The 26816-nt window shown below is 45.3% G+C and overlaps 1 protein-coding gene across 1 annotated transcript in view; it reads left to right on the plus strand.

Annotated features, from left to right (window-relative positions):
* Nucleotides 1-25900, plus strand: part of MCC (MCC regulator of WNT signaling pathway) — a 309795-nt gene extending 283895 nt beyond the window's left edge. The window contains exons 14-17 of the mRNA XM_049775666.1: nt 4229-4435; nt 12121-12221; nt 24254-24376; nt 25556-25900. Coding sequence (XP_049631623.1) covers nt 4229-4435; nt 12121-12221; nt 24254-24376; nt 25556-25736 — 612 coding nt within the window. The 3' untranslated portion in view covers nt 25737-25900. The remainder of the gene's footprint in view (nt 1-4228; nt 4436-12120; nt 12222-24253; nt 24377-25555) is intronic.
* Nucleotides 25901-26816: the final 916 nt, after the last annotated feature.

Genomic DNA, 26816 nt, shown 5'->3' on the forward strand with positions numbered 1-26816 from the left:
TCACAGACTTGGACCATGCAGTGCCTCTTCCTTGAAGACTGAGACTGTAGGAAAAGTTGAATTCACAATGTTAGGGTCAAGGTTGGGTTGTATTCCTAGGAGAGTAACTGATCTAGAGGAGGCCCCCAGCCAACTTCTGGGCATCTCTCTCTCTCTCTCTCTCTCTCTCTCTCTCTCTCTCTCTCTCTCTCTCTCTCTCTCTCTCTCTCTCTCTCTCTCTCTCTCTCTCTCGTGCTAGCAGAGCTTTGGGGTTGTAGCTGCTATGGGTTAGTAGGAATGGAAGCAGGTGGCTCAGAACTTGTACAAGGGTCCTGATTTTCTGGTACCTTCAGTCATTTGCTGGTGCTGCAGTGTTTTTCATGACCTCAGGGCTGTCATCTGGTAGACTGTTCCACACCTTTCTAGAAAGGCTTTCTAAAAGTGGCGTGCACTAGTGAGGAGGGGAGGGCCTGCCATCCCTTCAGTAAGAGGCACTGGGCATGTTTCTGGCTGGGTGTGCCCTTAGCATCACTGTGGAAGGGAAATCTAGTTGGTGTTTGTTTCTCATTCCCGGCATTCAGCTGCAGATCCTTTGGAGTTTCCTGAGTTGATCTTCATTATGCTCTGGAGTGACTCCTGAGTGATTCGTGTTTGGTGTTTGGGTCCCGGGAGAGCTGGAGAGTGAGGGCCTGTCCCCCCAAGACTAACAAGGTTGAGTTAGATTGTCCCTCTCCCTGCCCCAAAGGCCCCAAGAAGCCTGGCCAGAGGATCTTCATGATTGTGCATGGACAGTGGCTCGGTTTGACTGACCAGAGATGGTGATAGGTGTCCGGCCCTGCCAGGCCTTGTTCTGCACAGTCATGACTGTAATGGAAGGAGAAAGCTGAGGGTGGGGGATATGGGATGCTGGATGGGAACGGGGAATGGAGGGAGGACAAACTTGGTGACAGGAATTCCCCTGATTCAATGTTAATATGTACCTAACATACTATTGTGAAAGATATGTAAGCCAATATGGTCAAAATAAAAATTATATAAAAAAAGGAGAAAGCTTTGCATGAGACTGCAGTGGGTAGCTGGCGATTTATAACATAAAGAGGCTTGTGGGAAGCCTGAACTCTCAAGTGAGACAGTCGATGAGACACAGGGTCGCCAATTTGTGGCTGGCCTTTAACCTGTGGGACCCTAAGTGCAGGTTTTGGGAATGAAGTCCTTCTGCACAGCCGGACAAGGTCACTTCCAGGGAGCTGGTCTCCCCAGGAGCCTGCAGCAGCAGAACTAGGAGCTTCCAGGCCTCTTCTGCTGGTATCCTGCCAAAACTGCCCACAGAGAACCCCTCCCCATCACCACTACTACCACTTTTGTTCTCACGCCTGATTGTCATCGCCCTAGCTTCTGCCTGGCCCTGTTCTCTTCGTTTGTTTTGTTTTGTGGGCTTGGGGCCATACCTGGTGATGCTCAGGGGTTCTGTACAAGGGGCACTGGTTCTGCACTCATGAGTCACTCCTGGAGGGCTTGGGGGACCATGTGTGATGCCAGGAGATTGAACCTGGGTTGGCCGTGTACAAGGCAAGTGCCTTCCCACAGTATACTATCACTTTGGACCCAATGTGGCACTATTCTGGCAGTTGAGGGCTGAGCATGGAGCTCTTGTACTGTCTTCCACAGTTTAGGAACCAGGTGGTCTGGAGTGGCCTCAATTACAATGGTTAGCTCCTCCTGCCCAGTTTTCTGCTCGCTCCTCCTGACTCGTGCCCACCAGGCTGCTAGAACAGCAGACACAGGAACCAACGTATTTCTCTTTACTCTTTCCTTATTTGCTTTTGTATGTTTGTATATTTTGTTTTAGGACCACACCTGGCAGTACTCAGGGCTTACTCCTGGCTTTGCGCTCAGGAATCACTCTTGGCAGGTTCGCAGGATGAAATGTGGTACACGCGATCAAATCCCAGTCAGCTGCATGTGAAGCAAGCACCCTCGTTGCTATATTGTCACTTTGGCCCCTGCAATCACGGTTTCTTTCATGGCTTATCTCAGTCCCTCCTTCAGCTCAGCACCTGCCTCTCCTCTTTCAGGGAATCTGGTGCAGCAGCAGTCAACTGCTCCCAGTGCAGGAGACAGGCATTCTTCCCTGAGCAGTTTTTGGTTTTGGTTTTTGGGTTTTGGCCACTCTCAGCAGCTCAGGGGTTACTCCTGGCTCTGCTCAGACATGATTCCTGGCAGGCTCAAGGACCATATGAGATGCAGGGGATCAAACTCTGGTCAGCAGTATACAAGGCAAGCACCCTACCCCCTATGCTATTGCTGTGGCCCCTGAAATTTTTTTTGGGGGGGGGTTTGGGCCCCGGTAACGCTCAGGGGTTACTCCTGGCTATGTGCTCAGAAGTTGCTCCTGGCTTGGGGGACCATATGGGACACCGGGGGATCGAACCGCGGTCCGTCCAAGGCTATCGCAGGCAAGACAGGCACCTTACCTTTAGCGCCACCGCCCGGCCCCCATCCCTGAAATTTTTTAATTAATAATTTTTTATTGGGCCCGGAGAGATAGCACAGCTGCGTTTGCCTTGCAAGCAGCCGATCCAGGACCAAAGGTGGTTGGTTCGAATCCCGGTGTCCCATAGGGTCCCCCATGCCTGCCAGGTGTTATTTCTGAGCAGACAGCCAGGAGTGACCCCTGAGCACTGCCAGGTGTGGCCCCAAAACCAAAAATAATAATAATAATAATAATAATAATAATAATAATTTTCATTGAATCACCATGAGATACACAGTTACAAAGTTGTTCATGATTGAGTTTCAGTCACACAATGTCCAACACCCATCCCTTCACCAGTGTACATTTCCTGCCACCGATTTTCTCAGTTTTCCCTCCACTTTCCTCCTACCATCTGCCTCTATGGCAGATATTCTCTCTCTCTAACTCTCTCACTCTTTCTCTTTCTCTCTTTCTTTCTCTCTCTCTCTCTCTCTCTCTCTCACACACACACACACACACGCACACACACACACTTTATTTAATTTTGGTTTTTGGGTCACACCCGACAGTGCTCAGGGGTTCCTCCTGGCTCTATGCTTAGAAATCGCTGCTGGCAGGCTCGGGGGACCATATGGAATGCTGGGATTTGAACCACCATCCTTCTGCATCTAAGGCAAATGCCTTACTGCTGTGCTATCTCTCTGCCCCCCCACACACACACTTTTAGACATTGTGATTTGCAATGGTGTTATTGAAGAGGTGCATGCATATCACTTTATCTCCTTTCAGCACCCAGTTTTTATCCAGTGATCATTTCCCACTATCATTGTCCTAGTGGACCCTTCTTTGCCCTAACTGTACTGCCTCACCTTTCTTTGTGGCAAGCTTCCTACCATGGTCTGTTCCTCCTGGCCCTCATTCATTGTTTTTGGTTATTATTATCAGACTCTTCGGGGGTTTTATATCCCACAAGTGAGCAGATTTTTTTTTTTTTTTTTTTTTGCCAATGCAGGGCCCTCTCTGACTACCTTCCTTCCAGCCTGAGGCATGAGCCATGAGGCTGGCTTCTAGGACATGTTTCAAATTTGATGACTCCCTTGTCTATGGTGACAGGACTTCTTGATTATGTTCAGGTCAATATATTGAATGATGGGTCTAATTTATTCTGATCAGGAAAGATATTTTGAGGGAAAGTAAAAGTTCTTTTTGCAGGGCCAGAGAGATAGTACGGCAGGTAAGGTTCTTGTAAGCATAAGCCAATGTGAGTTTGATCCCCGGCATTCTATATATCCTCAAGCACTGATAGGAGTGAGTCCTGAGTATAGAGCCAAGAATAACCCCTGGTGGTGTGGCCCAAAACAAAATTAAAAAATTTTCTTTTGCTAATGAAAATAAAACATGTCTACATCATAGAAGTTTATTTTAACTTTGTTTCAGGAACCATGCGGCCAGTGTCAGGGCCCAAACACAAGGCTCCCTCACGAATACCTGCCTTCTGGGCCACAGCGATAGCATAATGATTAGGTCATTTGCCTAGTGCAGACAAACTAGGTTTGATTCTCTCCATCCCGTATGGTCCCTCGAGTCCCACCAGGAGTGATTTCTGAATGTGGAGCCAGAATTAAACTCTGAGCATTCCTAGGTGTGGTGCAAAAATCAAAATAAACAACAACAACAAAAAGAGTTGGAAACTAGACCTGCTTTGTTTTGTGGTACCAACAGTCAAACACAGCCAGGTTCGTCTTGGGGGTCTCAGACACACTGTGCCCGCAGGAGGAGATGGCCGAGCTGAAGGCCCAGCTGTACCTCCTGGAGAAAGAGAAGAAGGCCCTGGAGCTGAAGCTGAGCACTCGGGAGGCACAGGAGCAAGCCTACCTGGTGCACATCGAGCACCTGAAGGCAGAAGTGGAGGAGCAGAAGGAACAGCGCACGCGCTCGCTCAGCTCCACCAGCAGCAGCAGCAGAGACAAGCCCAACAAGGTGGGTGCAGTGGCAGAGACAGATCTTTCCTTCCCGCCTAGCAGTGAGTCTACTTGCCTGCCAGCCTGTGCCACAAAGCAGCTGTCATTGTTCAGTTCCTCTGTGCTGACCACAGAATTGTAAAGGAAGAAGGGATCCCCCATCACCAGCAGCAGGATGGGAGAGGGGAGCGCTCACAACTTTGCTCTCAGCCAAATGTAACTTGGGCCTCTGCTAAGTGGACCTCTGTGTCCACAGGTAGGAAACATGCTGAAACAGTAGAGGGTGATATCCTGGGTATCAGGAGCCTGTAGAGTGGCTGTCGACCAGACTCACACCTTGTCAGCCCACAGATATTTCTTAGTCCATTCACTCAATCACTGAGAATTGTTCCTAGACCACTTATTCTCGAACGTTAGAGAAAAATGGTTCCATGCTGCAGAATCTGATCACTCTTCCAAAATGCTAAAATCCAAGTGCTCTTGGTGTGTGCATTCCTCCTTCCTCTGGCCGCCCTTGGTCATACCCACATAGGTGTCCACTTGCCGGGTATGGAGGAACACCTCACAGGGACTTGCCCAGCAAATTTTTGTGCTTGGGGAAAAAGAAGCTAGCTAGTGCCACATAGCAGAGAGGTGGGGTCAATAGGAACTTGGCTGTTTGTTTTTTGTTTGTTTGTTTGGTTGGTTGGTTTTTTGGGTCATACCCAGCAGCACTCGGGGTTACTCCTGGCTCTATGCTCAGAAGTTGCTCCTGGCAGGCTCTGGGGACCATATGGGATGCCGGGATTCGAACCACCATCCTTCTGCATGAAAGGCAAGTGCCTTACCTCCATGCTATCTCTCCGGCCCCCAACTTGGCTGTTTGTATCACAAAGGTACACTATGCCTGTTTCTTTCTGCTAGGAAGAAAAGACTAGGCATGGCACCTCGCTGGGCCCTTGTCACTGTTTATTTGAAGAATATGGGAGGTACAGGAGGCAATTCCTGCAGTTGACAGATCATTGGGACAGTGCTGGGGAAAAAATGATCCTAACATGTGCTCCTGGCATGTGTTCTGAGTGTTATTTCTGGTTAGTTTGGTCAGTGCTAAGTGGGGTGCAAAGCCTCAGGCCAGAATGGGTCTAGAACATCTGCTCTTGCTTCTTCTGGTAAATGTGTTTTTATGGAAAATTCACCTTTAGCCAACAAACTGAGTCCCAAATCTCCCAGGACAAGAATCCAAAGGTGGAGACGTCGGCAGCTTTCTTGGCATGAGACCCAGCGAGGAGTGGGAAGGAGTCTAATGCAGATAGCCGAGGCAGAGAGCGCAGAGAGTGTGGGCACTTGAGTCTTTCAGGAACAAAGAAGAAAAGAAGAGTTGACATGTTGGCTGGAGAGGTGGGCTGGGTTTGCCATAGGGCAGGGAGCAAGTAGATTTGGATGGCTTCTAAGCAAGTCAGCAGCAACCACTCCACTGCACTCAGGGATTCCAATGGATCAGGCTAGGATGGTCTGGATCCAGGCTACTTCAGACAAGCATCTGAAGCTCAGGGAGGTTTCCTGTTTCTTTCTACCATCTTCAAGTCTGTGTTGCACCTTCGTTTGGTAGTACTCACTCGGGGACAGTCTAAGGAAAGAGTTCCATAATCAGGGTGGTCCTCAGGGTGTGGTAGAAACTCCAGATCAATGAATTGAGCATGCCTCTGCTATTCTGGGCATTTGTTTTGACAGTACTTCATGGAATGGCTTCAAAGTACAGAAATGTCTTTGATGAGAAAGATCAGATGGTCTTCAAAAGGTTTGTTTACATTTGAGAAGTCACATAAGCACGCCTGGTGTTGAACAGATAATGAGAGTCAGGTTTGCTGGTATCTGGTCTTCATATAGTGAATTTCTTTATTGCTTCCATGAAATCTTTCTGGGTTCTTCATTGGGCTTTATTTGTTGATAGAGGTGGCACTCAGTCTAGAATAGTGTTCAGCAAATTCTAAAGAGCTAGGCAATGGGGGTTGTAGCATTTTTGGACGGTAAGGACTAGAGAATTATAGTGCAAACAGAGAGTGGAGTCAGTAACAGGCAAGGCCATGTCTAACAACACTTTATTTATGGACACCGAGATCTGAATTTTGTTTTTTTGGAGTTTTTTTGTTTTGGGATCACACCCAGCAGCGCTCAGGGGTTACTCCTGGCTCTACGCTCAGAAATCGCTCCTGGCAGGCTCGGGGGACCATATAGGATGCCGGGGTTTAAACCACTGTCCTTCTGCATGCAAGGCAAATGCCCTACCTCCATGCTATCTCTCCAACTCCGAGATATGAATTTTGCATAATTTCAAAAATACATAATAGAGCCTTGCAATGTATTTAATGATCTTAAAAACAGAAAAAAAAAACATGCTTAGCCTGCGAATCATCATAGAAAGTGATCCAAGGTTTGCATAATTGTGTATATGTACCACAGTTTCATTAGCCATTCATCCGTTAAAGGGCAGATGAATTGCTTGTTTCCATAGTCTGGTTATTGTAAATAGTGCTGTGATGAATATAGGTGTGAAAAAGGGATTTTTGTATTGGATTTTTGTATTCCTAGGGTATATCCTAGGAGTGGTATAGCTGGACCATATGGGAGCTCAATTTCCAGTTTTTTGAGGAATCTCCATATTGTTTTCCATAAGGACTGGACTAGATGGCATTCCCACCAGCAGTGAATGAGAGTTTCTTTCTGCCAGCACTTATAGTTCTTGATCTTTGTGGTGCGTGCCAGTCTCTGTGGCGTGAGATGGTACCTCATTGTTGTTTTGATTTGCATCTCCCTGAGAATTAGTGATGTGGAGCATTTTTTCATGTGCCTTTTGGCCATTTGTATTTCTTCTTTGAGAAATTGTTCATTTCTTTTCCCCATTTTTTGATGGGGTTAGATTATTTTTCTTGTTAAGTTCTGTCAGTAACTTGTATATCTTAGATATTAGCCCTTTGTCTGATGGGTCTTGGGTGAATAGTTTCTCCCAATCTGTGGGTTGCTTTTGTATCCTACGCACTATTTCCTTTGAGGTGCAGAAGCTTCTCAGCTTAATATAGTTCCATCTGTTTATCTGTATTTCCATTTGTATGGAGAGTGCTGTTTCTGCTTTGAAGATGTCTTTAGTCTCAATGTCATGGAGTGGTTTACCTACATATTGTTCAATATACCTTGTGGTTTCAGGTCTGATATCCAGGTCTTTAATCCATTTGGATTTGACCTTTGTGCATGGTGTTAGATGGATGTCTGAATTTGCTTTTTTGCAAGCAGCTGACCATGCTTCAACACCACTTGTTGAAGAGGCTTTCCTTGCTCCACTGTGCATATCTTGCCCCTTTATCAAAGATTAATTGATTGTATATCTGGGTCACATTCTCTAAATGCTCAAGTCTATTCCACTTATCTGAGGGTCTGTCTTTATTCCAGTACCAAGCTGTTTTAATGACTATATATACAATTATATACAATTTAAAGTATATATACAATTGTATATATATACATTTGTATATATATATACAATTGTATATATAAATTGTATATATACAATTTAAAGTTCGGGAAAGTGATGCCTCCCATACTCCTTTCCCAAGGGTTGCTCTAGCTATTCGTGGGAGTGTTTAATCCACTTCTTTGAAGAATGTCATGGGTATCCTTAGAGGGATTGCATTACATCTGTACAATGCTTTGGGGAGTGTTGCCACTTTAATGATGTTAATCCTGCCAATCCATGAGCAGGGCATGTGTCTCCATTTTCTTGTGTCCTCTTTTATTTGTCTAAGTAGGGTTTTATAGTTTTCTTTGTATTTGTCCTTCACATCTTTAGTTAAGTTGACTCCAAGATATTTGAGTTTGTGTGACACTAATGTGAATGGGGATGTTTTCTTAATGTCCATTTCTTCCCTATCAATCATTATTGGTGTATAAGAAGGCCATTGATTTTTGTGTGTTAATTTTGTAGCCTGACACTTTGCTATATGAATCTATTGTTTTTAGAAGCTTTGTAGTAGAGTCTTTAGGGCTTTCTAAATATAGTACCATGTCATCTGAGAACAATGAGAGCTTAACTTCTTCCTTGATGCCTTAATATCTTTTTCTTGCCTACTCACTATGTCAAGAGCTTCCAGCTTCCAGTTGAATAGGAGTGGTGAGAGAGGGCAGCCTTGTCTTGTACCAGATTGTAGAAGAATGCTTTTAGTTTTTCTCCATTGAGAATAATACTTGCTATTGGCTTGTGGTGATGGCCTTGACTATATTGAAAAAAGTTCCTTCCATTCCTTCCCATCTTGATGAGCGTTTTTATCAAGAATGGGTGTTGGACCTTATCAAATGCTTTCTCTGCATTTACTGATATAATCATATGGTTTTTATTTTTCTTTTTGTTGATATGGTGATGTTGATTATGTTGATTGATTTACATATGTTAAACCATCCTTGCATTCTTGGAATGAATTCTGCTTGGTCATGGTATATGACCTTCTTGATGAGGCATTGGATCCTATTTGCCAGAATTTTATTGAGGATCTTTGCATCTGTGTTCATCAGGGATATTGGTCTATAGTTTTCTTTTCTTGCAACACCTCTGTCTGATTTTAGTATCAGGGTGATGTTACCTTCATAAAAACTATTTGGGAGTGTTCCTGATTTTACAATTTCATGCAAGAACTTGAAAAGTATTGGGAGTAGTTCCTCTAGAAAGGTTTGAAAGAATTCATCTGGGCCTGGGTTTTTGCTTTTAGGAAGACTTTTGATTACTCTTTTAATTAATTTCCTCATTAGTGATGGGTCTATTTAGATATGCCTGATCATCCTGGTTTAACCGTAGAAGATTGTTGGAGTCCAAAAATATATCCATTTCTTCCAGGTTCTCATGTTTTGTGGCATAGAGTTTCTCAAAATACTCTCTGATTTTCTTTTGGTTCTATGTAGTATCTGTAGTGATCTCACCCTTTTCATTTCTAATCCGGTTTATTAAGTTTCTCTCTCTGTGTGTTTCTTTGTAAGTTTTGCTAGTGGTTTATCAATATTGCTTATTCTTTCAAAGAACCAACTTTTGCTTTCATTGATCTTTTGAATTGTTTTTTATTTCCATTTCATTGATTTCTTCTCTAAGCTTTATTATTTCCTTCTGCCTACCTAATTTTTGACTCCTTTTGTTGATCTTTTTCTAATTTTAAAAGCTGTGTCAGTAAACTATTTATGTAGGCCCCTTCTTCCTTTCTGATGTGTGCTTGCAAAGCTATAAATTTTCCTCTAAGTACCGCGTTTGCTGTGTCCCATAAATTATGATAGTTTGTGTATTCATTGTCATTTGTTTTCAGAAATGTTTTGGTGTCCTTTTTGATTTCATCTCTGACCCACTGGTTGTTCAGCAGTGTGCTGTTTAATTTCCAGATGTTAAAGTTTTTCTTCTGTGACCTTTGTAGTTCACTTTTAATTTTAGTGCCTTGTGATCTGAGAAGGTAGTCTGTACAATTTCTATCCTCTTGATTTTACGAAGATATGTTTCATGGGCCAGTATGTAGTCTATTCTGGAAAATAACCCATGTGCATTGGAGAAGAATGTGTATCCAGTTTTCTGGGAATGGAGTGCCATATATATATATATATATATATATATATATATATATATATATATATATATATATTTTAGTCCATTTTCTTCCATTTCTCTTTTTAGAGCTAGTATATTTTTGTTGGATTTCAGCCTAGTTGACCTATCAAGGGGTGACAGAACAGTGTTGAGATCTCCCACTATTATTGTGTTGCTATTGATGTCTTCTTTCAGGTTTGTCAACAATTATATTAAATATTTTGCTGGTCCCTCATTAGGTGCATATATGTTTAGGAGAGTGATTTCTTCCTTCTGTACGTATCCTTTGATTAGTAAGGAATGACCATCTTTGTCCCTTACAATTTTTCTAAGTCTAAAATTTGTGTCATCTGATATTAATATGGCCACTCCAGCTTTTTTTTTAACTTTTATATAGTTTATTGGTTGACAGTAACATCAATGAAAGAGTTCACCCAGTAAATGTTATTTCAAAAACAGAATATGTAATCTATTTTAAGATATACAGTTACCGACCCAGGACCAAAGGTGGTTGGTTCAAATCCCGGTGTCCCATATGGTCCCCCGTGCCTGCCAGGAGCTATTTCTGAGCAGACAGCCAGGAGTAACCCCTGAGCACCGCTGGGTGTGGCCCAAAAACCAAAAAAAAAAAAAAAAAAAGATATACAGTTACATTTGAACTGAAAAATCAAAGATTAAAAGAAAACAAATGACTAATATATTTTATATAAGATTCAATTCATATTTCTCTCTTTTTTTTAATATCCTTACTTAAACACCATGATTACAAATATGATTGTAGACACTCCAGCTTTATTTTTTTGTTTTTGTTTTTGTTGTTGTTGTTGTTGTTTGATTTTTTGGTCACACCTGGCAGCGTTCAGGGGTTACTCCTGGCTCTATACTCAGAAATCACTCCTGGCAGGCTCAGGGGACCATATAGGACGCCAGGATTCGAACCAGTGACCTTCTGCATGAAAGGCAAACGCCTTACTTCCATGCTATCTCTCCGGACCCACTCCAGCTTTTTTAAGGGAGTTGTTTGCTTGGATGATTTTCCTCCAGCCTTTGATTTTTGAGTCTATGTTGGTTCTGACTAATTTTTTTTTTTTTTTTTTTTTGGTCTTTGGGTCACGCCCAGCAGCATTCCTGGCTCTACACTCAGAAATCATTCCTGGCAGGCTCGGGGATCCCATATGGGATGTCAGAATTTGAACCACTGTCCTTCTGCATGCAAGGCAAACTCCCTACTTCCATGCTATCTCTCTCCCCCCTGTTCTGACTATTTCGATGTGTTTCTTGTAGACAACAGAATAGTGGCTTCAGCTTTTTATCCGTTTTGCCACTCTGTGTCTCTTAACTGGTGCATTTAGTCCATTGACATTGAGAGAGAGAATTGTCATGGGATTTAGTGTCATCTTTGTGTAGAAGCTTGTTGTGTCTGTTAGTCTGTCTTGATTAAAGTAGCCCTTTCAGTTTTTCTTTTAAGACTGGTTTTGAGTCTGTAAAGTTTCTGAGTTGCTGTTTATCGTGTAGCTATGTATACTTTCTTCAAACATGAAAATGAGCCTGGCTGGGTGTAGTATTTAGGCAAAGCATTTATTTCGTTGAGTTTTGACACTATATCCCACCACTGCCTTCTGGCCTTGAGGGTTTCTTGTGACAGGTCTGCTGTAAGGGATGTGGATGAGCTGATTGCGGTGCCCCATCTGATGCTGTGCTGGATGGAGTCGTGCTTGCTTCCCTCCATTCGTGGGCTCCCCATAAATCTACCACACACCATGAGGTGTGCCATGCTTGAGAGCAAGATCCTACCTGCCCTAGTTCCCAAAACAGTGAGATTCCCCAATAGTGAGTGAGAGTGAATGCGCCCTCTGGAGGTCATAGAGCTCCTCTGCAGCCAGTGCTGCCTCCTGAGCTCCGCTTAGTCTGAGCTTAGTTCTGGCGGTGGTGGAATGGGCAGACTGTGCTGGTGGCAGAAGGATCAAACGTATGTATGTCCCCTTAGACCCGAACCAGGCCCTTGTGGGTGCTCAGAGCTCACACTAGTAGGGAGATGCAGGCACAGTGCTGGTCACTGTTCCCATATCTCCCATATGCCCATCTGGGCAGGTGACAAATGCGTTTGCTGTTCTCAGGAGTGTGCTGACACCACCACCCTCCCTCTGTCCCTGGCCGAACTGCGGACCACATGCAGCGATACTGAGCTGACGGTAGAGCTCGCCAACGCCATCCGTAGGTAAGTAAGTGCTGGTGCCCCCAGAGAGGTAGGTGGTCTCGAGGTAGGTAGCAGGTCTGCCCGCTCCAGACTCTGCCTGGGCCCCTTGAGGCCTCGCGGACAGCCTCAGCTCTGCCTGTGCAACCGTCGTCTCCTGCTCCTCTTCCCACTCTCATGAGGAGACTTGCTGCTCACGCGTGAGCTCTTTAACAGACACATCCTTGTCCTCTCGCTTCCTATTCTAGAAAGGTCAGCAAACTGACACCTAAGCTCCATTCTAGTAGCCTGATTTTAAAACAAAATTTAAAAAGGGTAGAATTTGCATCGATATTCCCATTAATTAACCCAGAAGGCCATTTACTTCCTCTTCCACTTTTTTTTTTTTTTTTTTTTTGGTTTTTGGGCCACACCCTGTGACGCTCAGGGGTTACTTCTGGCTATGCGCTCAGAAGTTGCTCCTGGCTTCTTGGGGGACCATATGGGACACCGGGGGATCGAACCGCGGTCCGTCCTAGGCTAGCGCAGGCAAGGCAGGCACCTTACCTCCAGCGCCACCGCCCGGCCCCCCTCTTCCACTTCTTTCTCCTAATCTCCTCCACTTAGTTTCCAAACTCTCATAGGTCACATTCACATCTCAGGGCCAAGGATGTGCCTAAAGAGGTGCAGATCCCTTTGTTGGATCCCCAACTCCTTGTCCCCTGATCCCCTCAACTCCCAACACCTCCAGATGTGGCCTTAGTGGCTCCTGGGTACTTCTTAGCCCAAGTACCACCAGGACCCCTACAGCAGGAAACCTCACGTTGGAGATTCAAAGCAGCCAACCATCTCTGGTGACCAGTAGCCTCCTACATAGAAAGCCTTGCTCTGGGGCCGGGCGGTGGCGCTAGAGGTAAGGTGCCTGCCTTGCCTGCGCTAGCCTTGGATGGACCGCGGTTCGATCCCCCGGTGTCCCATATGGTCCCCCAAGCCAGGAGCGACTTCTGAGCGCATAGCCAGGAGTAACCCCTGAGCGTTACCGGGTGTGGCCCAAAAACCAAAAAAAAAAAAAGAAAGAAAACCTTTCTCTTTATTCTTCAGCTCTAGTCACTGTGCTGTTTGGCTTACAAGCCATTTAGGTAAAAAAAAAAAAAAAAAGCCGATTGTCTATGGCTTTTTGTTTGTTTGTTTGTTTAGGGAAGGAGGGGGTTGGGCAATGCCTGGCAATGCTCAGGGCTTAATCCTGGCTCTGTATTCAGGGATCTCTCCTAGTGAACAGTGGGGTGCTGGGGTTCAAACCCGGTCAGCTGCGTGCAGGGCAAGCACCCTACTGTCACTCCAGTGCCCTTGTAAAATCTTTTGCAATTGAAATTTCATGATACCTGGTGCACCCACCAGCTTGCCCTCCAAGGCCCTGGTTGCTGCTCCTAGGCTGCATTCTGACCCTGACCCTGGAAAGCCTCTTCTCCCTCCTTTGTCTTCCCTCTGCAGCAGCATTCCTCTGGAAGAGTTTTGAGCTGTGGAGACAGCAGAGATAAAATCTGCAACTGCCTTCTCTGTAGCACACAAGGAGTCCTCCCTGCTTCATAATATGCTTGAGGGTTTTTGTTTGTTTTTCAGATGTATTTCCCAGCTTTGTCTCCTGTCTCCATTAGTCGGAGCCCTGTGGTTCATGTTTTGTTTTCTGCCCTTGGGCCTGCACAACCCACTCTCTTTGCTTCAGTCACTGCTGTCTTTTCTTTTGGAGCTTAAACAGCCCAGTGCCTCTGGCTACGCTATTACTTTGCAATTGTTTTACCTTGGGCAGGAAGAAAGAAGCCACATAAGAAAATGAGTCAACGGGAATCTAATGACAGGACTGAGCCAATAGTGCAGGCAGCTGACTCATTCCTGCTTCCAACTGGGAGCAGTTGGAATACTGAACTTCAGTTGGGATACTGAAGCTGTAAACTTAAGCTCCTGCATTTTTCAAATCCCAACCCTCAGAGGCCTTTTCTAGCACAAGTAGCCTACAGATTCTGCTGACTAAACATAAAGTGGTTTCATTTGTTCTGTCAGTCACAATGGATTTCCAATAACCAGATTTAAACAGCATGGATTTCTAATCAAGACCCATATATACAGAGCCAAGAAAGATTCTACAAGAGTGATGGGAGAGGGAAAAAAAAAAACATAATGATGCTGTGATTGTAGCATAGGGTTTTATGTAGCATAGGGTTGTTGTTGTTGTTGTTGTTGTTGTTGTTGTTGTTGTTGTTGTTGTTTTTAAGAGGGTATAGAATACAGACATCTGATGTTGGGGATCATTTTTTTAAATTAAATGAAAACCAACCCAAATCCTTGAAGGTCAAGAATCAGGTCAGTGGGGGGAGCCATTTGAGGGAGTCCTACCAACATCTTTGAATTATTCCTTTTGAAAAAAAAAAAATGGTTTCAGGCAACAGAGCTGTGTGCCCAGCCATCTGGATTGAACAGGGAAACTGTGGACAGTGCATGGGGGTGGAGGAATCCAGCCACCCAAAGGTGTTTTATGGCCTAATACTTGCACTCACCAATTTGGGTGTCCGCTTTGACTGAGCTCCTGCCCACCCAACCTTGTAACATGTCGATTCAACCTTCCTAACTTGGGAACAAAACCAGGGCTCTGTGTTGTGAGTTACTTCTCTTAACAGAGTCCCCCCTCACCCCTGCCCTCCTCTGGCCTGGTGCCACTCATTGCATTTGTGAGAACATTGACTGGCCTTTAGCTCCAGCATTGCCACATACCCACCTGCAAGAGCAAGTGGCAGTGCTATACATAAGGTGGAATTCCTGGGTATCTGTTTGTGCCTGTATCTATATAGACTCCACACTCTGAATCTCATTAGTACAGCACACAGCCAACCCGGGTTCAATCCCTAGAATCCCATGTGGTCTCCCAAACACCAGGAGTAACCCCTGAGCATCACTGGGTATGGCCCGAAAACAAAACAAAATAAGCAAATTCTCCATCTCAGATGTCTGAGCATCACTGGGTATGGCCCGAAAACAAAACAAAATAAGCAAATTCTCCATCTCAGATGTCTCTGCACTCTGGGTCCAAGTGGGATGTAACTGACTGACCTTCCCCAAAGACTGAACTATGAGCGAGCAACAAGGAAAGGGAGAGAGGTGGTTGCAGCTGTATGTGTGAGCACATGGGTCCATCTCCTTCACAGTCTTCAGGACCAGTGAGGGGCAGGAGACTAAAGCAAGACCAAGGGTTTCCCGAGGCAGTGAGAAGATCTTGGAGAGGTGAAATCTCCCTCCACCCTGCTGTGTACTGGGGGAATGCAGACACAAGTTCTCCAGGGCATGCATCTCTCCCTTTGGACAGTTTCCCAAAACGGTGTCGGAATGATCCAGGGTACAGTTGAGAGCAGTTTCTGTATGTTCACTTAAAGGAGATGGGTTTTTTTTTTTTTTTTTTTTTTTTTTTTGGTTTTTGGGCCACACCCGTTTGACGCTCAGGGGTTACTCCTGGCTATGTGCTCAGAAATCGCCCCTGGCTTGGGGGGACCATATGGGACGCCGGGGGATCGAACCGCGGTCCTTCCTTGGCTAGCGCTTGCAAGGCAGACACCTTACCTCCAGCGCCACCTACCCGGCCCCAGGAGATGGGTTTTTAAGGGGGAACGGCGAAATGGTGTTTCTGGCAGATTGGTAGGTTAAATAAGTTTGGGAGCTTCTAGCCTACCAGTTGCTGAAGGCAAACCAGGTGCCAGTGTCCTGTCCTGTGAGTTGTGCAGGTTCAGGGGGCTGTCAGATGTGGGTGTTCGTGAGGATAGATCTGGGGGCTGGTTTAGCAGTTTCCCCCCTACCCAAAGAAGAGTCTTTTTGCAGATCAGGGCTTTCCCATCCCTCGAACCCAGAGCTGTAGTGCCTGAGCTGAGACTCCAGCCACCTCCAAGTGGAGTTGTCCCTTCTACTCTCTTTTCAGGAGAAAAAAAAAAAATTCTGCACCTCCTGGAAATTTTTCTTTTTTTGAGGGGTGGTGTCCACCAGCAGTATTCAGGGTTACTCGTGGCTCTGCGCTTAGAAATCGCTTCTGACAGGCTCGGGGGACCATATGGGATGCAGGGATTCAAACCCAAGACCATCCTGGGTCTGCTGCGTGCAAGCAAATGCCCTATCACTGTGCTATCTCTCCGGCCCCTCATGGAAATTTTTCTTTGGGAGCACACAGAAAGGCCCCTCCAGAGCACCCAATGCTGCTCCTCGCCCTGGATTGCTCCAGCACCCAGAGGCAGCACCAGCAGCGCCTGTTCCAATGAATTCATACTTGCTAGCTCTCCATATTTGGCCAATTAACGGCAGCAGCCAGAGTGGAACAGTGCTTAGAACTCGGGGCATGCACTAGGGTTGAGGGAAGCTCTTGGCTCTCTGTCAGGTTCCTTGTCACATGCATAAGCTACTGAGCGTAAGGCCCCCAGAGGCCATGGGTGGATTGATTCTCACTCAAGAGGTTGCCCTGGAGTTGCTGTGTAACTGGTAACTGGGTTTCTTTTCTTTTTGGGGGGCGTGGGGGGTGGGGAAGGAGGCCCACACCCGGTGACGCTCAGGGGTTACTCCTGGCTGTGTGCTCAGAAATCGCTCCTGGCATGGGAGACCATCTGGGATGCTGGGGGATCAAACCTCGGTCCGTCCTAGGTCGTGCAAGGCAAACGCCCTACCACTGTGCTATCAGTCTGGCCCCAAACTGGGTTTCTTTTCTGTCATTCCAACACTCAAAGGATATCAGGCGCCTTCTAAAGGCTGAGTGAGGGAGTGGCCCTCACGATCCTTGTAAGCAGAGCAGGTGTATATCCCAGAACACTGCACAGGAAGTGGGTAAAAGGCACAGGCAGGTGTATCCCATTAGCACCTTGATGCTACTTTGTCCAAATGCAGGAATGCCCAGAACCCTCTCCCTGCACAGCACCCTTCTCCAAGGGATCCCTCTTTCTCAATCTCACAGCCTTTCCCTCCAACAGGGGACAGTCCACAGTCCAGTATTTCCCCAGTATCCCTGAGAATCCCAGGGCCCTCCGCAGGGCAGTGCAGACCGATACTGCCTCCCTGCAGCTGAGCATAGCCACCTGGAAACAGCGCCTCAGCCCCACATCTGTAAGCAGAGTGCAGCCCTGGAAGGTCGCCTCAAGATTAATTGCATCACATTACGTGTAGACTGCAAAGCTGATGTGCAAGACACAACAGGTGTGTCGAGTTAACATTGGTTTGGCTGGTGGTTTCGGCTTCTTCGAAGAGGCCCAGACAAGTCAGCGGAAAGGACAGAGAGGAGTGCTTTGATGGGGTGCTGCTGTGGAAAAAGCGCCTGCTGTGCAGCCGTGCCTGGGTCCAACACCCAGTTGGTGACCCCCCCCAGCTGCCCTAGGCTGGACGGTGGGGCCGGGCGAGCAGGATTTGAAGGCTCTCCGTCTGGGAAGGGCTGCACTGCTGCTCTGTGGAAGCAGGTCGGAGTGCAGAAGTGAGTCGAGGCCTTACAGATGTGCGGTGGGTCAGAGTGCAGAGAAGAGACCGAGGAGCACTGTCCGAGAGACGGTGGCTTCCGGGGACATCCAGGGGAGGATGGGTGGGCTGCCATCTGCTGGCAGAATGAGGAAGGGCGAAGGGGCAGGGACCTGCAGAGCCTAGAGGGCTTGCGAGGCAGTCAGATAGTAGGTCTGGGAAGGACAGGGCTGGGGTCCTCGGTGGAGAGCTTGACCTGCACGCAGGATGGAGCGTGTCATGCCCACACGGCCCATGTCGCGCCACCTCAACCAAGGGAGGGTGGCACGGGTGCTGGGATCTCGAAGGCTAGCTCCTGCACGCTGGCCCAGAACTCCAGGTGTGGTCGGGGCAAGAGGGTGAGATGGGCCAGTCGCCCAGGAGTGGGTGCTAACGGCAGATGAGACAGGACAGAGGCTGTCCCTTCGGAAGTAGTGTGGAGAGTCATGTCCAGGGGCCCCAATGTAGCCCCTCTCCAATCCAGCCAAGCTGCAGATGTGCGGCGCCCTGTGCTGAGTTCTGACTGCACTCCCTCCCCCCCCCCCGGCCCCATGTAATGTCCATCTCCTCATCAACCTGGACTGCACCTCCGCACCTGCCACTGCAACCCCTTTAAGAGCCCCTCCTGCCCCCCATGTCAGAGCTCCCCAGCAGCCCTGTCCGGCCTAGTCGCTGGCAGCCAGCCTGGTTTTTCTGCCTCAGTCTGCATCACAGGTTGGCTCCAATCCCCATAACCTGCCACTCCTGAAAGTTGGGTTTCCTTTAGAAATAACCAAGCCAGGGGCCAGGGAAACAGTTTGTACAGTTGGCAGGCTGCTTGCCTCGCACACAGTCCAGACCCAAATTCAATCCCCCTATGTATGATCCTGTGAGCCCTACTAAGAGTGATCCCTGAATGCAGAGCCAGGAGAAAGCATTGAGCACCATGTGGTGTGGCCTCAAAAACAAAACAAACAAAAAACAAAAAAATCCCACAAAGTCAAGGAGACATCTCAGATGACTGGAGCATGGGTTTTGCATGAATGAAGTGCCAGGTTCAACCCCCAGCACCGCATACCAACCCCTGGCATGATGCTGATGCCCCTAGTACCATTGACCTGAGCACCCTACCTGTCAGGCCTATATAAATGAATCAGCAAAATAAAGCAAGAACCTCCTGTGTCCCATTTGTAGTACCTTGTTTTGGCTTTGGAACAAGTCGATCCTGTGGTCTCCGGGTAAGTGCTGAGGGGTCTCCCCAGCAGTGAACCCAGGGCTCCTACAAGCAAAGCAGGTACTCGGCCCTTTGAGCATCTTCTTATTTGTGGCCAGAATGAACCTCGCATTTAGCGAGGGGAAGACCCAGGTTTCACTGGGAATAATAGGCTGGCAAAGTGTTGCTTTCACTTGTTCCTTAGGCAGCATCCAGAACACTGTACCACAATGAAGGGACACATGAAACATGAAACTTCCTTTCTCATCTCTGAGTCTTTCTCAGCCTTAGCTGAGCAGACGGGGGTATATATATTTTCTTCAGCTGACAGCCAAGTCCATTTGAATTAGAAACTAGAAGTAATTGGTGCAGAAAGTAGAATTTCAGAATGACTTGGAATAACTTTTCTGAGTCATTCTTTGTGGATCTGAGAAAGACTGCAGACTTAACGGTCAGCACCAATGCCGGCATGATTATCTGTGTGCAGATAAATTTAGAGACTTCAAAGGCACCAGGAAATCTACCCAGGTGAAAACTTTTTTTTTTTTTTTTTTTTTTACCAAATTCATCCTTCCCAAATTATCCTGCTAAGCATTAGCTGGGTCCCAGCACAAACCTGCTGGATCAGAGTCTAGGGAAAGCCTTTAGCACATGGCCTCTGCTGGAAAGATTACAGGAGATGCAAATGCAAGCAACATCTGGAAATTTTCGTTTTCTATGAATCACATTAAATACAACGGAGGGAAGAGGTAAAATTAAGTTGAGTAGCATTTAGCCCAATGGTTTCATTTCAGCACTTAAAAATAATTCAGATCTTTGACATTCCTTTTATATTAAGTTTCAAATTCCATTTCTTTTTTCAGCTTTATTGTAACCATATTAAATTTAAGTTTTTTCTTTACCATTTTTATTGAGGTGGTATGATTTATAGTACTGTTCACTTTTAACATACATATTTCTACGCCGGGGGCCGCACAGCATGCAGCCAATCTAGGACGGGTCTCGGTTCAATCCCCCGGCGTCCCATTTGGTCCCCCAAGCCTGAAGTGATTTCTAAGTACATAGCCAGGAGTCACCTCTGAGTGTCAACGGGTGTGCCCCCAAAACCAAAAACCAAAACAAAACAAAGCAAAAAACATTCCTACGCAATGTTACCCATCAACAGAGAACTTGTCTCCCTCCACCAGTGTTCCAAGGGTCCCATGTCAGCTTAATGCTGTAGCAAAAGCTCCAGTGTCAGTCAATGCCCTTGGCCACTTGTTGGTCCCTTACTATGTTTTTTATTGTGGAGATGGTAAATGCCTGCAATGTATATAAATATGAATATAAAGCTTTCCACAAAATTGTCAAATTGATAAATTGATAAAAAAAATTTCAAAAGTATTTATAAATACACATTGTAAAATATACTGTGGAAATTTTTATGCTAATTCATTTTGAAATTTCCATAAAATGTAAAGAGTGAGGAGAGGATATTAAAACACAATTACAAAGAAAATCTAAGTAGGCTTATAAGAGGATGAAAGTGCATTTTAGGGGCTGGAGAAATAGCATGGAGGTAGTCGTTTGCCTTTCCTGCAGAAGGACAGTGTTTCGAATCCTGGCCTCCCATATGGTCCCTTGTGCCTGGCAGGGGCGATTTCTGAGCGCAGAGCCAGGAGTAACCCCTGAGCACTGCCGGTGCTCAAAAGAAGTGCATTTTATCCTCAAAAGGACTGTTGACTTTATGTTAAAAATATTAAATTATAGATAATGCCTTAGTATATGCATTAATCAGTAAAATATTTTGATGAATAATATCTATAGATGTACAGAATCACCTGAATAGACATAGAACATTCAAATTAAATAAAACAAAAATGAGAGAAATTATTAACAAGTCGGTAATGTAGTAGAGGGCAACCATGAGTGCCATGAGTAAGTGTCATGCTCAGTGGCAAAACGGTGAGTCCTTTAGGGCCGATAGCACAATGGATAGGGTATTGGCCTTGCACGTAGCTGGCCCGGGTTCAAACCCTGACCAAGGGTCCCCTGACCCTGCCAAGAGTAATTGCCGAGTGTAGAGCCAGGGGTAACCCCAGAACACCCCTGGGTGTGACCCACGCCCCCCACCTTCAAAGAAGCCTCTTTTTCTTGCAAAAATGGTTTGCTAAGCTGTTTCCTATATCATCATTCCTTCAAATGTGAATGGACACCTGGTAGATAGAACAGTCTTGGTGAGGTGTTCAGTTCATTGAGGTTTTTATGCAATATGTTACTGAAATCATTGTTATTTACTTTACTAATTCTTCATAGTTGGGTTTCACACATACAATGTTTCAGGGATAATCCCGCCACCAGTGTTCCCAGAGGACATCCATGCCACCACCTGCTACCTACCCCCAGACAGCCAGTATAACAGGCTCATTTTAAGTTTTGGTTGTTAAATTGTGGGTCTCATTTCATTTTGATTTCATTGTTGTTGACTTTGGCTTAGATAATTAGTTTTGTCCTTTTTTTTTTTTTTTTTTTTTTTTTTTGGTCTTTGCGTTACACTCGGCGGTGCTCAGGGGTTACTCCTGGCTGTCTGCTCAGAAATAGCTCCTGGCAGGCACGGGGGACCCTATGGGACACCGGGATTCGAACCAACCACCTTTGGTCCTGGATCGGCTGCTTGCAAGACAAACGCCACTGTGCTATCTCTCCGGGCCCAGTTTTGACCTTTTTTAACGCCAACAATGCACCTGAGACCACTTGGCCCCTGGCCTTCATTATTTCATATTTGTGTTTTTCCTCCTCTTGCCTTCTCTGGGGCCAAGAGTGTTTGAAACAACTCCTAGTTAAACCACTACATTTCTTCATGCAGTTATTCTAAACACCCCATTAAGTGATATCATTCTGTATTTATCCTGCTTTTGGCTTACTTCATTTAACATATCTTCCAGTTCCATCCATGTTATAGCAAATTGAATGATGGCATCATTCCTTACAGCTAGTAGTATTCCATTGTATACATGAGCCACATCTTCATGATGCACTTATCTGTTGTTGGACATGCAGGTTGATTCCAACCCTTAGCTATTGTACTGAATGCTGCAATAAATAGCAGTGTGCATACATCCTTTTGGATGAATGTGTTTTCTTTCCTGGGAATAGATACCCAAAATTGGGATTGCAGGGTCACATAGTAGACTGATTCTTAGTTTACTGAAAACCCTCCATATGGTTTTCTGTAAGGGTTGGATCCAGCAGCATCCCCACCAGCAGGAGGTGAGAGTTCCTTTCTCACCACATCCCTGCCAACACAAAGAGTTCCCAATATTTTTGATATATGCCATCCTCACTGGTGTAAGGCAATGTATCATTGTTGCCTTGATTTGTATTTCCCTAATGATAAATTATGCTAAGCATTTTTTCATGTGCCTGTTAGAGAAGTTTCTGTTCATTTCCTCTCCCCACTTTTAGATGTTTTTTTTTAAGGTTTTGTGGATTTAACCTTTGTGACTACTTTCTATATCTTAGATATAAAACATTTATCTGGTGTTAAATGGAAAAAAATTTTCCCACTCAGCTGTCTTCTAATTTTAGCCCATGTTTCTTTTTCCATACAGAAACTTTTTAGTTTGATATAGTCCCATTTATTGAGATTCTATAGTCCTTGCAATTGGCAATTTATCATTGAAGACTTGAGGTCTAAGTCTTGAAGTGTTCTGCCTATATTTTCCTCATTGAATTTTATGAATTCAGATCTAATCTCAAGGTCTTTGATCCACTTTGAATTGACTTTTGTGTAAGGTGTGAAATATGGATCAATCTTTAATTTCTTACACATGGTTATCCAAGTGTTCTAACACCATTTGTTGAAGAGACTGTCTTTATTATATTTCAAGTTCTTGGCTCCTTTGTCAAGGATTAATGGAAAAACATCCCATGCTCATTGAGTGTTTGGAAGAATCAATATTATCAAATGACCATCTTACCTAAACTACTATATATATATATATATATGTGTGTGTGAATATATATATGTAAATATATATATATATATAGATTCAATACAATTCTTATTCAGATTCAAGCAACAATTTCCAAGGACTTATCAATTATAAAGTTTGTGTGGGACCATAAAAGACCTAGAATAGTCAAACCCATATTGAAAAACAAGATGCTGGAAGGCATCTCATGATCAACTTGAAGCCATAGTGATCAAAACCACATGGTATTGGAACAAAGACAGACTTTAGTCAAGGGGTCAGCATAGTGTTCAAAGGGTCTAGTGACAAACCCCCAAGTATATGGTCATTGAGAGATTTTTATTATATCCCACATTATGATTGTGTGGAGTTGGTAACATGAAGAACTGTGTATTATTTTACATATAAACCACAAATGTGGATTAGTGTGTAAGGAGCAGGATGTTTGTATGAGTATAGATAGAGAGGTAGATTTAAAGTACACTTAGACAGTATATGTATCATTATGAATGTTTAGTCCACATAGGTATGCTATAATCATACATTCTTGTGCATTTATCTTGTCTAAATTATGTATGTAGTAAACTATCAGGACTGGGCCTATACATATTTAAAGTATACTTAGTATATGCAGTTTATATATCCATACAAATGGTCAGTATTCTTGTGGTGTGCTATATCCAATATATACACATACTTGTGCATTTATGTCACTTATGTCATGTAATTTGTACACATGTCCTTAGTAAACTAAATCAGAGTTGTGAGGACCAGGTGTGCTGCACTAGAAACTTTCGGAACTTTGGGCCAGAGCATTAATACGGCGGGAAGGGTGTTTGCCTTGCACACAGCACCCCAAGTTCAATGCTCTGCATCTCATATGGTCCCCTCAATCCAAGCCTGCCAGGAGTAATATCTGAGCATTGCTGAATGTGCCCCCCAAATAAAAAAAAGAAACAGAAACTTTCAGAACTGACACCAAAGCCTGAACCTTGGGTCTCTATAATAATGAGCCAGGAGTCTGGACGAGTGGGGACAGCCAGGGAAAGTGCAAATACCTGCACAGTGGAATGGGCAAAGCATCCTGCACCCACAAGCATCATGGCTGAGTAGGACTGGCCTGAGGTCATCTGCCCAGCCAGAGCATGCACACTGAAGTCCCCATGACTTAGCACATGCTCGGGGCACTGAAAGCTGCAAACATCTTGGCTAAACCTCTTGTGTGCCTACAAGCCAACTTGGCTTAGCTCAGTTTCTCCACATGGACAACTTAGAAACAACTTCTGCTGGACACTGCATAGGTCTCTGAAGGGGCAACATGCAGCTTTTGAACAGTGTTTTCCCTTTCTCACTGCCTCATTCTCCATCCACTCATATGCCCACACAGCAACCTCCTGCACTAACTCATCCCTTGTCCTCTTTCAAAGGGAGAAGAAGTTGAAAACCAGAGTTCAAGAACTGGTCAGTGCCATGGAGAGACTCACGAAGAGCAGTGAAATCCGACATCAGCAGTCTGCGGAGTTCGTCAATGACCTCAAGAGAGCAAACAGGTACTATTGTTTAGACCAGCGTGCAGACGTTCTGGAATTCCTGGTAACCAACTCTAAAGAATGAGGAGACTTGGGGGCCATGTGTGGCCCATGTGTGGGCAATGCAGCCCTATTTTTCTTCAGTCAGGTAGCACAAAAACCCACACACGCTTGCTTTTTTCTCCACGTAAGAATGTCAACAGTCCTCAGTGCCACCAGGTGTGTGCCCACCTTCTACCCTGCAAAAAAAGAATGGCAACCAGAGATCTTTGGGCCAGAGAGATAGTACAGTGGGGAGGGCGCTTGCGTTGCACATAGTGGACCTTTGTTCGAGCCCAGCATCCCATATGGTCTGCTGAGGCCCACCAGGAGCAATTCCTGAATGCAGAGCCAGGAGTAACTCCCGAGGACTGTTGAGCAAGGCCAAAACAAAGCAAAAAGAATGACAGCAGAAAATTTGATTCACACATTAATATCCTCCAGAATACTTTAGGAAACAATGTCAGACAGTTGTCTCAATCTTACGTATTTTTCTACTTCTCATTTGAAAAAACTAAAAACATTTTTCCAAGCTTTTGTTCTTTTACATAAAACCATAAAGTCACTACCTAAGAATGTGTTTTTACTTTTAAAAATGATGCATGGTACTGTGTTGCCATTTTACAAATCTCTTTTGATGGTTTTCTAGAAACATTTAGGTTCTTGCTTCTATTTCTTAGTGCTTTGAAGCTTCTGGCTGCATGCTGAGCTGCCACTGGATAGCCCTCAAGAACACACATGTTCTTGTAACTTATGTGTGACAAGTAGCCTTAGGGACAAACTGTTTGCACCTAAAATATTTGTGAAGTTCAGCTATCTTTCCTGTTTATTTATGGCTATGCTGCTGGACTACTAGGTTAAGCTTGTCCCCTCTCCATCCACCAGCCACATGAGAAAACTGGCCATTTACTTAAATTAACCAAGGTTAAACTAGTAGATGAACAGTGTGGATTTACGATTCTGAGGGTTGAAATCTGGTTCTCATGCCAGGAAAGCATCCGCCCTCCATACTCTGGCCCTCTGCTTTACAACCGTCTTCACTAGGGGAGGGGAGGCAGCTGTATCCTACAGGGTGGTCCCCTGGGTCTGAGTACACGGGCCTCAGGACAGTGTGTGTCTTAGAATAAATTTTGATTCTTGTTTCCCTCCATTTCCAAAAAGTAACCTGGTGGCTGCCTATGAGAAAGCCAAGAAGAAGCATCAAAACAAACTGAAGCGGCTGGAATCTCAGATGATGGCCATGGTGGAGAGACACGAGACCCAGGTGAGGATCCTCAAGCAAAGAATAGCCTTGCTAGAGGAGGAGAACGCGAGACCGCATGCCAACGAGACTTCACTGTAATGCCGAAGTCCATCCGCAGAAGCTGAGCCACAGCAAGCCACCGAGAACAGAGCCTGGTGGACAAGGATCTGCAGGAGGTGGGGGTGGGAGGATGGTGGGAAGGATGGTGGGCAGGTCAACAGCCGGCCCAGAAGTGTCATGGCCCTGCTGACAGCGCTGCTCTGGTCCTCTCCTGTAGGTGGCATGTTAATGTCCCAGACCTTCGAAATTTCCCATTCTCTTTTGGGTGGACAGTGGCATCCCTCATTTCTCAGTTTTGCTTCCTTCATAGGAAAACTGACATGTTGTTAGGGGAGTGAGGGAATCGAGACCATGAGATGGTTTGCAGAGCTGACATGTGTTTGTTTTCCAGTATAAGCTTAGATGGCACTGGGTTTGCTTTCTAGGCACTATAGAAGTTCCGCCAAGAGCAAATTGAAGGCCATGTGAACAGAGCTGTTGGGAAGAACAGACAATGCGTCAGTGCTGGTAGAGGCAGGGCTGGGAAGAGAGCACTCTTTAGGATGTATTGCTTTTATTTTGGGGCACACCGACTATGCTCAGGGATCACTTCTGGCAGTCTCATGGGACCATATAGGGTGCCATTGATGGTACCCAGGTTAGCCTTGCTAGTCAACATCCTATCCACTGTGCTATCTCTCCATCCCTGAATGCACTCTTTAGACTTTCCCCGGGTCTTAAATCTGAGAACCCTGTTGATACTTAGAGTAAAGCTAGTGAATTATCCCAGGTTTCTCCAGAGCAGCAAAGCTTATCTGGATTTTCCCCTTAACTCAGTGCACAAAGATCTTGTTTTGCAAGGAACTATTTCTCACCTATCTGACTTTTTTTGTCAAGACCATCAAGGCACTAATAGATGTGAAGCTCCTTCAGGTTGACCTTGCCTGAGATTGCCTCTGAACCATCCCTTCAAGGTCTGGCTACCCTAGCAGGGGACAGAGGGAATAATACCTCCTCATTCCCCAGAGGATCACAGTGGTACTTAAATAAGTTTGATTTGTTGCAAAATGCTAACTGGTATCAAGGACCAAAGTACCTAAATTCATTCCTGAAGGTTTCCTGTTTAAAATCATCCTTCCT

The sequence above is a fragment of the Suncus etruscus genome, chromosome 6 (genome assembly GCF_024139225.1).
Source record: "Suncus etruscus isolate mSunEtr1 chromosome 6, mSunEtr1.pri.cur, whole genome shotgun sequence".
NCBI classification, from domain to species: Eukaryota; Metazoa; Chordata; class Mammalia; order Eulipotyphla; family Soricidae; genus Suncus; species Suncus etruscus.